Source organism: Oculina patagonica, chromosome 14, assembly GCF_052425735.1.
Source record: "Oculina patagonica isolate OP01 chromosome 14, crgOcupat, whole genome shotgun sequence".
NCBI classification, from domain to species: domain Eukaryota; kingdom Metazoa; phylum Cnidaria; class Anthozoa; order Scleractinia; family Oculinidae; genus Oculina; species Oculina patagonica.
Genome location: NC_135771.1, coordinates 4,619,499 through 4,632,659, shown reverse-complemented (window position 1 = coordinate 4,632,659; position 13,161 = coordinate 4,619,499). Strand labels below are relative to the sequence as shown.

Below are 13,161 nucleotides of genomic sequence, written 5' to 3'. Positions count from 1 at the left end.
TATGGGTTCCTTCGTTTTTAATTGATGAATTATTATTCATGAGTTTGAGAATTACAGATCAAACATGTTTTCTGTAGTAGCTAAGCAACAGCTTCTAAAAAAATGTTGGAAAACCACCATGGTTTTGTCCATAAAAGAATGTTACTAATGTTTTTAAGTCGCTTTTAATTTAATTATAACAATTTTTTTTATCTTTGTTTAGATATTTCAAGGCAATTACGATCAATTCATAATCGTGCGTCATAAACTAGCCAAACCAATAACAGCACGCTACTTCAGAATCCACCCTGTCACGTGGTACAGCTGGATCTCAATGAGAGTGGAGTTTTACGGTTGCGTTGTCGGTAAGTGTACGAAAGTTTTTTTTGTATTTTTTCATCATGGTTGTTGTGTGACAAAGTGACTTGGTCACGCAACAACCTACAATCATAACCACAATTTGAGAAAGGTTTTTCGAAATATAAGGCGTGTATAACAGTAGGCTAGAATGCAAAGTCTTCGTCGTCATCTCCGAACGGTGACTTTTTTGCAGTTTGAATGAATTCAAAAAATAAATGAAGGATTTATAAATATAGTAAATGGTTGTAACATTTCTTGTTAAGTTTACGTTGTAGTGCTGGCGTCGGGTCACGTTTAAGTACGTTTACGACCGATTTATAAATAGAAAGAGCAAGTCTTACCCTTAATCACCCAAATGCTTGTAATTTTTCTTAGATTCAAACATTCATAAAAATTCTTTGTTAAGGATCAATGGACTTAAAATTTGTATGTTAGCACTCCGTTACTTACGAAGCCATATAAAATCAGATTTTTCCCCCATGAAAGGTTTTTAAATGGCAAGGCCCTTCAAAGGCCCTTCTGTATAACCGGTCTGTTCAGCACGACAAAATCTCACCCTTAAAAAACTGTCCGAAAATTGTCCGAAAATTGATCTTCTTGATAATGGCTGCGACCACTTTTCATTTCTAGTTCAACATCGTTCAGGTTGGGATACCATTAATACCGGTAATGATTTACTTCCCCCAGTGGAGTTGTGAAATACCGATCACCGAAATAAAACGTCTTGAGTTAAATCATTAACTTTTTCGATTTTTTCAAGGACCACGCTGTAACAAGCCTTTGGGAATGCGAAATGGTCGCATCCGTGCGAACCAACTTAGCGCTTCATCCAGCTGGGACAGAAACCACGGACCCAACAATGGCAGACTTCATCTGCGTCGTGCTGGTGCACGAATGGGGGCCTGGTGCGCACGCCATAACAACCGTCTCCAGTGGTATCAGGTGAACTTTGGCCGCCCGACACGGGTGGTAAAGATCACAACTCAGGGACGACAGGACGCCCGTCAGTGGGTGACTCAGTATTATTTGTCGTACAGTCAAGATGGCATACATTATGCAGAGTTTAAGGAAAACAGCAATCGAAAGGTAAGGGCGGTGAATTATTTTTTATTCATGATAAAATTTAATAAAAATTATGTAAACATCATAAGTCAACTTCAGACGTTGACAAATTACACTCCAGTTGTACTGATAGCCGCCAAGAGTGCACGGTGAAAATTTTAGAAAACCCGGTTGTCTTATCGCAAACAATCAAAAACAAGGACAGCACACACAAATGAGCTCAGGGGGGTCCATAAAATTAAAAATCAATTGCCGCAACTTATGGGAACAATTTTCGTTCGCGCGTTTAGTTTACAAGGTAAATTGAAATTTCTTTTACAGAAACGCCGTCGAAACAAGTGTGAGAAGCTTTCCTTCGCCTTGTTTTCACAACCTTTTTCCGCTTTAATGTTCTTATTATAACAACTCTATGGAGACAAAAAGCTCTATAAAAAATTTAATATAAATTTTAACTAAACATTTTAAATTTTATTCTCTTACAGTTAAACCTACTTTCTCACTATGAGGTCATGGAAATTACTTGCTTGTAAAAAGTAAACATTTTTGCATTAAAAAAATACAGTAGAATATTTAATTTCGGGTCTTGCTCCACCGCCACAATAGTTTTAGCGATCGCGACCTTAAAGTTCTCCTTGCTTTAAGGTCAAGGACATTTCTCTTTTGTAGAAGGTAGACAGAAGAAAATAATAATTAGAAATCTTTATATAGCTTCGCACAACAATGGAACTGGTAAGAGGACGTGCAGAATCCAATTAATGGGAAAATCTTATGATGTTGGACTTCAGACGCCGGAATACATTGTGACATTGATTGTCTTCATTTTATAAAGGTTGTGTCTCTAAAGCGTTGGCATCAAACGGTTCGGTCCAGTTCGAAGACTAAAACAGCAGATCATGTCACAAACAACCAATACCACGAGTTTCACAATTCCCAACGAAACTGCACTGGGCCAACAGAACTTGCCGTGTTTCTTTCATGATTCGACTGCAGAGAAAATTGCCAAACTTTGTGCGTATTGTGTTATTTTGTTGGGCAGTTTTTTCGGTAACGTCTTCATAATCATCATCGTCTACAAACACCGAGAGTTACAGAAAACAGTTAACTATTTCATCGTGAACATGGCTCTGTCGGATTTACTTTTTCCGATAATTGTTATCCCCGTCCTAATTACTGGATTGGTCACCGATTTACGACACTGGAACGTTCGTGGAATCCTAGGATCGATTTTTTGCAAGTTTTTTCATTTTGCAAACCCAGTGTCCGTCCTTGTTTCATCTCAAAGCTTGGTGTGGATAGCAATTGACAGATTTGTCGCCGTCGTTTTCCCAATAAAACTTGGGCTTATTTCAAACAAGACTCGGGTAATAGCCATCGTATCCACGTGGATTATCGCAGGCTTGCTTAATTTTCCAAAACTTATAATCTTTGGACTTGCTCAACATGGCAATGACACGTATTGCACCAACATTGGATCATTTTTCACTAACCAGATGGCTATCAATGCACATTTCTGGCTTCAATTAACTCTCTTTATTTTCGCTCCGTTATTATTAATAACCATTTTGTACACTGCGATAGCAATTTCATTGAAAAGACAGAGTAAAGCCCTCGCGGATACCGCACCAAATGTACAACGACATTCTTTAAAGAAACGAAGACAAGCTATTCAAATGGCGGTTGTTATCGTAGTGCTGTTTTACATTTGCGTTATTCCACAAACTTTGTTATATATCCTACCCTATACACATTGGACACCTTCTTGTGCCTTTTTGAGAGTGTTTCCCTTTTTGATGGCATTCATGCTTTGCACATCTTCTATTGTCAATCCAATAATTTGTTTGTCGTTCGTTGAAAGTTATCGTCGTGGATTGAGGAACATTTTATGTTCTTGCGATAGAATGCGTAACCGTAACATGGCAAAGCGGGAGCAAATTACCTTAAAAAAGATAAAAAGTCTTCGTGGGGACAACTGTCAAGGAATTTCCAAAGACCTAGAAAACTACGAGAATCATTAGAGACGGTTTTGTAGAGTAAAAAGCATGAGACATTCCGAAAAAAAAAACGGTAAATACTAGACGAAGAGCAAATCAAGTTGAAATTTTCTTAAGAAGTTTCGAAAAGTTTGGAAGCAAAGTTAAGCAGCAGTCTTTGAGTCTTTTTTTCTTTGTTTCTAGTATCATTGACGCTGTAGAAGAGACCAGTGAAAGCTTTGACAATTAAAAAACAATCCGATATTTCGATTATTTTGTGTGTATGGACTAAGCCAGTATTCAGTATTGGACCAAGGTTTTCTGATTAGCGAGTTAATTGGTTCTGTCTCCTGTCACTTCAAAGTTAGATATTCTCACAATTTTATACAAAAAGTTTATTGTTGAATAGGGTGTACTGTTAGTTTTCATTAAAGGCCCATCTAAATTCCGTTTCCCCTTTTTATCAACCAAAACAAGCCTTACTCCCTCTCCTCAACCTGGATTTGACGCTGTAGTTTAATAATTCTCGTGCATTTTAATTTCCAGTCCACTATCATTCACCGTAAACGGGCAATTTTTTTTTACGCCCACTCCAAGATGGCCGCCACTAACGATCGTCGACTGGTAACTAGTACCGGTTAGCCTGCTATGCACTCCGGTTAGCCTGCTATGCACTCCGGTTAGCCTACTATTCACTTCGGTTAGCCTACTATGCACTTTTTTAGCCTACTATTCACTTCGGTTAGCCTAATATACTTTGGTTAGCCTGTTTACGGTTAGCTATCGATATTTGTAAGGGAAACACGATATATAGTTAAAATTTAAGGGAGAATATACCCAAAGGTCGTTTTTTACAGCTAAATACGGGTTAACGAAAATATCTCGTTCGCGTTTTAAGGAATCCAAAAACGCTCTCATTATCTCATATATCTTTTTTAACGGTGTTTTGTAAATTTCTGGGTGATTTTTGGGATGTTGGGAGAAGATAGTTTTTTTTCGCAAAGGATTTGCAAAATTTACAGAAATAAGAAATATTTTAGATTTTTTGTGTTTTTAAAATCACAATTTTTAGTTAAAAACTGGTAGACGGACACGAAACAGTACTCGTTCACACGCTTTAATAATGTACGACGTAAATTGGAATTTCTTTTTCAGAAATGCCCGTTTGAATAAGGACAAGAAATCTTCCTTCGGCTTATTTGCACAACAATCGCCTTAACACTTAACATTCATTGTTGTTATAATAACTCTATGGAGAGAACAGAGAAAATCTCTATAAATTTTTTAATTAAGTTTGATTGCTCTAAATCTAAACTTATTTTCTCTCTATCAGGTCAGGGAAATTACTTGCCTGTAAAAAGTAAACATTAAAAAAACTACAGTAATATTTAATTTCGGGTTTTGATTCACCCGTACAATAGTTTTATTGATCGCCACCTGAAATTACTTTTTGCTGTGAGGTCGAGGAGATTACTCTTTTGTAGAAGCTAGACAAAAGAAAATAATAATTAGAAATCTTTATACGGCTTCGCACAACAATGGGGCAATTAAGAGGACGTGCAGAATCCAATCAGTGGGAAAACTTATGAAGTTGAATAGGACTTCATTTCCGCCTGAATATACAGTCAAATTGGTTGTCTTCATTTAAAGGTTGTGTTTCTGAAGCGTTGGCATCAAACGGTTCGGTCCAACTCGAGAACTAAAACAGCAGATCATGTCACAAACAACCAATACCACGAGTTTTACAATTTCCAACGAAACTGCACTGGACCAACAGAACTTTCCATGTCAGTTTTCTCCTGATTCGACTGCAGAGAAAATTTCCAAACTTTGTGCGTATTGTGCTATTTTGTTGGGCAGTTTTTTCGGAAACACCTTCATAATCATCATCGTCTACAAACACCGAGATTTACGCAAGACAGTTAACTATTTCATCGTGAGCATGGCTGTGTCGGATTTAATGTTTTCGCTGTTTGCATTTCCTATTGAAATAACTGCATTGCTGACTGACTCATGGCATTGGCATGTCAGTGGAATCTTAGGATCGATTTTTTGTAAGTTTCTTCGTTTTGTAAACCCAGTGTCCCTTTTTGTTTCATCGCAAAGCTTGGTGTGGATAGCAGTTGATAGATTTGTTGCCGTCGTTTTCCCAATAAAACTTGGGCTTATTTCAAACAAGATTCGCATAGCAATAGCCATAATTTCCACTTGGATTTTTGCAAGCGTACTCAATTTTCCTATGCTGATAATTTGGAGACTTGTTCAACATGGTAACAACATGTATTGTATCGACACAGGATCGTTTTTCAATAACGAGAAGGCCGTAAATGCATATCTGTGGCTTCGATTGACTTTCTTTATTTTCGCTCCGACATTATTAATGACCTTTTTGTACACTGCGATAGCAATTTCCTTAAAAAGGCAGAGTAAAGTCCTCGCAGACGCCGCACCAAATGTACAACGACATTCTTTTAAAAAAAGAAGACAAGCTATTCAAATGGCGGTTGTTATCGTAGTGCTGTTTTATATCTGTGTTATTCCACGAACTTTTTATCATATCATACGCCACACACATGCAACTTCCTGTGCCTTTCTGAGAGTGTTTTCCTTTTTGACGGAATTCATGTTTTACACATCTTCTATCGTCAATCCAATAATTTGTTTGTCGTTCGTTGAAAGTTATCGTCGTGGATTAAGAAACATTTTATGTTCCTGCGACAGAATGCAGAGCAGTAATATGGCAAAACGGGAGCAAATTACCTTAAAAAAGATAAAAAGTCTTCGTGGAAAAAACTGTCAAGGAATTTCCAAAGACGCAGAAAACTGCAAAGCGAATCATTGGAGACGGTTTTGTAGAGTCAAAGCCATGAGATATTTTGCGAAAAAAATGTTAATACTAGAGGAAGAGCAAATGGAACTGAAATGTTCTTAAGAAATTTTCGTGACGTTTGGTAGGAAAGTTTAAAATCAATATTTGAGTCTATTTTCTTTATTTCTACTGTCATTGTGTGGCGTTTTAAGGACAATGACATTGAAAGCTTTAACAATTGACAATTAAAAACAATCTGGTATTCCGATTTGGACCACGGTTTTCTGGTTAGTGAGAAGGTGGGTTCTGTCTCCTGTCAGTTCAAAGCTAGATAGATATTCTCACAGTCCTCACAATTTCATACAAGGAGTTTACGGTAGAATAAGGTGCACCCTTAAGTCTTCACTAAGGCCCATCTAAACTCCGTTTACCAGCATTTAAAGAAGGAAAACTAACCAAATAGGACTTAATAAAGATGGTAAATTTTTTAAGCTCGGTAATAAATAATGAAGATGAAGTGTTCAACATGACACGATCATGGGGCAAAGAAAAAGTCTCAGTCTCCGACGGAAATCGAAGCGATGGCTTTAATTCCCGTCGGAGACTCAGATTTTTTCTTTGTCCCATGCTCGTATCACGTTGAAGACTTCATCTTCATCAAATAGGACTTATTCCCACATAGATAATATTAATGATTGCTTTTGCATCCAGGACGACGAATTCAAAACTCCAGTTAGAAGTTGTAGAGAAGTTTACGGCTTAAAAGCTCTGCAAACTTAAACTTTGTCTTAAACTAGCAGAGCTTGCGCTGTCATTATCTAATCAGCCGGAAGCACCTTACTGAACGTAGCTAAGTTTGGCCTTTCATCAGTTTGTTAATGAATATGCAGTTGTATTATTACAGCTTTATACCAACAGGGATACGATTTTAAATGAAGTTTTAATTAAGTTCTATTGCTTTCAATTTGAAGTTATTCCTTCCTGTGAGGTGAAGTAAATTAATTGTTTGTGAAAGGTGGGCGAATTAAAAGAAATAATAATATGATCTACAAATATATACAGCTGGCTACAACAATAGGAACATAACATTTCTTTCCTCATGTCTCGTTAAGCTGAAGAATGAGAAAACGTAAATTTGAATTTGATTGGAGGGACTTATCTACCTATATCAGCTGTAATTCAATATATATTCGGCATTTTGTTTTGTAAACCTTCCGGTTTCACCTGTACACCCATAGAATCCTGATTACTATCTTTATTTGGAATGAAAAAAGAAGACTAATAACATTGGCGTTTAATTAAAATGCCTGAATGATGACTTAAAACCCAGTTGAACTGAAACCTATTTGCAATTTGCTGATTTTAACTTTGACAAAGGATGTACAAGGATGTCTTCACTGAAATAACGATTTGCCACACTATACAGTTTTAACGCATGGCAGCAAATATCATGTCTTTAAGAAACAACACAACGATTCCAGTTATTCCCAATGAAACTGCACTGGCCCAACAAAATTCGCCGTGCGTCTTTGTTCACTCGAATGCAGAGAAAATTTCCATTCTTTGTGCGTATTCTTTTATTTTCTTGGGCAGTTTTTTCGGGAACACCTTCATAATCATCATCGTGTACAAACACCGAGATTTACGAAAAACAATTCACTATTTCATCGTGAACATGGCTGTGTCTGATTTGGTTTTATCGATGATGATAATCCCTGTTCAAATAACTGATTTGGTGACCGACTCATGGCATTGGCACGTCAGTGGAATTTTGGGATCGTTTTTTTGCAAGTTTATTCATTTCGCAGGTCCAGTGACCCTTCGTATCTCTGCTCAAAGCTTGATGTGGATAGCAATTGATAGATTTGTTGCCGTCATTTTCCCAATAAAACGTGGGCTTATTTCAACCAAGTTTCTTAGAAGAGTTCTTGTTTCCACATGGATATTTGCAGGCTTGTTCAATTTTCCATCACTGATAACAGGGGGACTTGTTAAACGTGGGAAAAACTCGTATTGTGAGTCAGTTAACATAAAACCAATTTTTCCGAGCCAGGAAGCTTTCAATGCATATTTAGTGCTTCAACGGACTTTGTTTACTACCCTAGTTCTACTGACTGTTTTGTACACAGCAATAGCAATTGCCTTAAAAAAGCAGAATAAAGCCCTCGCGGATACCGCTCCAATTGCTCAACGACATTCTTTAAAGAAACGAAGAAAAGCTATTCAAATGGCGGTTGTAATCGTAGTGCTGTTTTATATTTGTATTATTGCATTCACTTTGCATCCTATTCTACAATGGAGACTTTCTTGTGCTTTTCAGAAACTGTATAACTTTTTGGCGTTTTTTACGATGTTATTATCTACTACCGTCAATCCACTAATTTGTCTGTTATTTGTTGAAAGTTATCGTCGTGGATTGAGAAACATTTTATGCGCCTGCCGCAGGAGGCGGAACACAAAAGTGGCGAAACGGGAGCAAATAATTCTAAAAGGAATAAAACATATCCCTGAAGAAAACTGAACTGAAAACGAACTTCAAGCGGCAGAGAAAACTTCAATGAAACATTCGATACCGTTCTATAGAGACATAAGCAGGATTGGTGCTTTTAATTCTCCCTCATAAACGAAAAACCGATTGTGAATTTCGGGCCAGAATGGGCAAATGAACTGCAATTGCATTAGGAAATTTTCGGAAATATACGTATATTGTGGTAGAAGAGGAAACTCTGGCTAGATTTTCAATATCTCTGAGCTAAAGTGTTGTCATTTTTTATTCGTGCAGTCATAGAGCTGGTGAATGAGAAAACATGTTGCTCTTTAAATTTTATATATTTCTTCAAAAGATGTATACAAATCAAGCCAAAAAAGAAGCGAAAGCAACGTGTTATACTCTAGAAAGACCAGAGCGCGCGCTACTTCTTGTACATGTCATGCATAGAAATTAAAGAAATATTATCTGATGAAACTGGCATAATAGCATTCATTTTGGCAAACATTGGGACAATTGTTGCCTTCACATCAAAAACGATGAACTTAGCAAACCCAGTGAAACCTTCAAGGTTGTACTGGGTAAAAGCGTAAACCTATAAACTGTTAGTTTTGTCTAGAATTAGCATCGCTGTTCTAGAACTTGAATATTGTAGTATTATATTATAAATACCCTAATAATTTAATGCATTTTTATGCAACGTCTGCATATTTGAATAAATTTAATTATGATTTAAAATGTTTACAGTAAATTTTATAAAAATGGTCAAGACTTTTTACATTGACTGTCAATCGCCCGAACCCACGTGCACCAAAGTATATAATATTTAGCTAAAATCGGTCTTTTTTAAAATAGCTCAGTAATGAACAACCACTTGCGTTATCAGAACTCCATGCCAAAAAGGATTTGACTTTTTATGAAGTTTTATTGCTTTCATTTTAAAAACATTTCCTCTCTATGAGGTGAAATAAATTAATTGTTTAAAAAAGCCTTTGATTAATACGGACTGTATATACACCTAATTGCAATAACGTTGTCATAGAAAAAAGGAAAAAGAAAAAAGGTAATTAGGAATTAATTAACGTAGTTTCGTAACTGGTAGCATTTACAGAAAATTCATAAGTTTTTATCTGCACACTTTGAGTCCACTTTTTTATGCTGTAACATTATAAATTGATTTATTCGTATTTTGAGGCTTTTTGAGGCCATTTGTACGAATAAATTTCGTGCATGCGCTTAATTAATTCCTATCTGACTTTTTCCTTTTCCTTTTTTCTATGACAACCTTATTGCAATTAGTTGTATACAGCTTCGTACAACAATAGGGACATGACATTCCTGGCTTCATTCATTTCTCAGTTAAGCACACGCACTAAATTATTTCCATTACGGATGTTTTATACTTCAAAAAATATCAGTTACTACAGTTGAACCCCGGTAACTCGAACTCTGAAGGGAAACGAAAAACAGTTCGAGTTAGCGGGGATTTCGAGTTAACCGAGTAAAAATGACTGAAAAGTGGGTCCAAGGGAGATGGAAGTTAGTTCGAGTTAGCGGGGTTGTTTGACTTATCCGAGTTCGAGTTACCGGGGTTCTACTGTTTTATGTTTTGTAAACCTTCCGGTTTTACATGTACACACATAGAATACTGTTCTGATTGCTATCAATATTTTAAATGAAAAAAGGAAAATAATTGCAGTGGCTTTTAATAAAAATCCTTGAAAGTGGAATTAAAATGGTATTTGCAATTTAATTGCGACGATGAAGGATATGCCACCATAGTTAAAGCGCATAGCAGCAGAAATCATGTTATCAAGAAACAATACAACGATTTCGACAGTTCCCAACCGAATTACACTCGGCTGCGACTTTTTTTATTCGTCTAAAGAAAAAAATTCCCAAGTTTGGGCGTACTTCTTTCGTTCAAAAGTTTAGAATTGAATTCGATTCCACGCATTAAATGTGATATGATATTTGAAAGCATTTTATTCCGCAGACATAATAAAGTTTTAAAATAATGAAAATCTCCAGTAATTATTATCTTTTGTAAGAACAAAACACAGTAAGAATCTTTTTTGCAAATGGCTAGTATCATACTCTTAGAAAACATATCTTTTCAGCCAATCAGAACCTCGCACAATTCAATCTATATTGTTATTATATTTGCGGTTAAAAATTTGTTTACAAAAAGGCTAAAAATGTAATTAAAGTTCTAAAAACCAAAACGTTTTCGACACTATGATCGTTTTGGTTTTTACGAAGTTAATCACATCAATCATTTGATCTATCGTAAAACTGATATATTGGGAAGCATTTTCCTCTTTTAGGTAAAACCATTAAACCTTAATAAAATATTTTGTCGTTTAGGTGTATGCAGATGAATTCGATTCGACATGTTAACCCTGATGTAATATTTATATAGCGGCATTTTTCCAAGGGCATGATTGTACAGTAAATTTCCAGTAATTATTATCTTTTGTGGACCTTATAAATAGGGCACAGGAGGAACCTTTTTTTAACAAATAGCTGTGTTTCAAACTGTTAAAAAACATAGCTTTTTAGCCAATCAGAATGCGCGCAGAATCCAATCTATGCTATAATTAGGAATCGGCGAAATTGGGTTTCCAGGTAACCGAACAAAATTGGGTTGGTTGGCTTGAGTCATAAGTGTTTTCTTTCTTTAGCGCTAACAGTAAGGTTGAATTTGAAAACTAAAGCCTGACAACATATCATGTCACTTACATTTAATACGACAATTTTAAGAATTTCTATCGGAACTGCTCTGGGCCAACAGAACTTGTCGTGTTTATCTCCTGGTTCTACTGCAGAGATGATTACCAAACTTTGTGCGTATTGTGTTCTTCTACTGGGCAGTTTTTTTGGAAACACCTGTATAATTATCATCGTCTACAAACACCGAGATTTACGCAAGACAGTTAATTATTTTATCGTCAACATGGCTGTGTCGGATTTACTTTTTTTGCTGATTGTAATCCCTGTTCAAATAGTTGGATTGGTGACTGACTCAAGGCATTGGAGCGTTCGTGGTATCCTAGGATCGATTTTTTGCAAGATTTTTAATTTTGTAAACCCAGCGTGCGTCCTTGTTTCGACTCAAAGCTTGGTGTGGATAGCAATTGATCGATTTGTCGCTGTCGTTTTTCCAATGAAACGTGGGCTTATTTCAACCAAGATTCGAGTAATGGCCATCCTATCCACTTGGATTATTGCAGGCGCGCTCAATTTTCCAAAGCTTATTTACTTTGGACTTGTTCAACATGGCAATAAAACGTATTGTACCAACACAGGCTCAGTTTTCACCAACCAAGAGGCTATCTCCGCATATTACTGGCTGCAGTGGACTTTCTTTGCTATCGCCCCGTTGCTTATAATAACCATTTTGTATTCTGCGATAGCAATTGTCTTAAAAAGTCAGAGTAAAGCCCTCGCGGACACAGCACCAAATGTACAAAGTCATTCTTTAAAGAAACGAAGACAAGCTATTCAAATGGCGGTTGTTATTGTTGTGCTGTTTTACATTTGTGTTATTCCACAAGTTGTTTGGTTTCGTATCCTTCCCGATTTAAACTGGACACCTCCCTGCGCCTTTCTGAGGTTGTTTTCCTTTATGGTGGGATTCATGCTTTACTTGTCTTCTACCGTCAATCCAATAATTTGTCTGTCATTTGTTGAACGTTATCGTCGAGGATTGAGAAACATTTTTTGTCGACCCTGCAGCAGAAGGCGGGAGGTAAAGAATGCGAAACGGGAGCAAATAACTCTGAAAGGAATAAAAAATCTCGCGGAAGAAAACTTTCGAGGAACTTTCAAGGACACAGAAAACGAAGAAGAAACTTTAAATACTGCTTTGTAGAGGAATCTGCGGACGCGTTGTACTCGACACCCAAAAAACTTTAATGTTTGGGAAAGAGGACAGATGTGACTAAAATGTTCAGCAGGAAAAATGATTATACTTCGCCAGTTGTTAATTAAATCGGATGATGTCTGAATCTTTTGGTGAGAAGACTTAGAATTTTTTAACGAAGAATTTTGAACCGAGATAAGATAAACCTTTGATAAGATAAACCTTTAAACCTTTGAGAACCGAAAACAACTTTTGTTTATTTAATCAGTGCATATGACTGTACCATGCTTATTTTCGGACCACCGTTTTCTCTGAATTCAGATGAGTTCCAATAAACTGTGATGTGATATTTGACATCGTTTTATTTTGCGGTCATGATTGTGTTTTACACTAATGAATAAATCTCCAGTAATTATTATCTTTTGTGAACCATATGATCTGAACACAAAAGGAATCTTTATTTAACAAAGCGCCATGTATCATACTCTTTAGAAGCATAGCTTTTTGGCCAATCAGAATGCTCTCAGAATCCAATTTATGTTATAATTTGGAAATGGAAAAAAGAAACTTTTCCTAAACCGGCGAAATTGGATTTTAGATTCAATTTTGTTGGTTGCAATCTGAAATT

At 36.3% G+C, this 13,161-nt stretch overlaps 4 protein-coding genes and 1 pseudogene across 4 annotated transcripts in view; all 5 read left to right on the top strand.

Annotated features, from left to right (window-relative positions):
* LOC144638385 (uncharacterized) overlaps window positions 1-13,161 on the top strand; it is a 177,126-nt gene that overhangs the window by 42,710 nt on the left and 121,255 nt on the right. Inside the window, 2 exon segments of the mRNA XM_078497600.1 lie at window positions 203-344; window positions 1,100-1,425. Of these exon segments, the coding sequence (XP_078353726.1) occupies window positions 203-344; window positions 1,100-1,425 (468 nt within the window).
* Window positions 2,129-3,534, top strand: LOC144638223 (QRFP-like peptide receptor). Its single transcript, XM_078497428.1, has one exon. It carries the CDS (start codon window positions 2,295-2,297, stop codon window positions 3,414-3,416), a length of 1,122 nt encoding a protein of 373 aa, XP_078353554.1. The 5' UTR covers window positions 2,129-2,294; the 3' UTR covers window positions 3,417-3,534.
* Window positions 5,086-6,227, top strand: LOC144638219 (QRFP-like peptide receptor; annotated as a pseudogene).
* On the top strand, window positions 7,631-8,701 carry LOC144638232 (G-protein coupled receptor 83-like). The gene has a single exon (XM_078497445.1). The coding sequence runs from the start codon at window positions 7,631-7,633 to the stop codon at window positions 8,699-8,701; it is 1,071 nt and encodes a 356-aa protein (XP_078353571.1).
* On the top strand, window positions 11,382-13,040 carry LOC144638217 (growth hormone secretagogue receptor type 1-like). Its single transcript, XM_078497421.1, has one exon. The coding sequence runs from the start codon at window positions 11,400-11,402 to the stop codon at window positions 12,540-12,542; it is 1,143 nt and encodes a 380-aa protein (XP_078353547.1). The 5' UTR covers window positions 11,382-11,399; the 3' UTR covers window positions 12,543-13,040.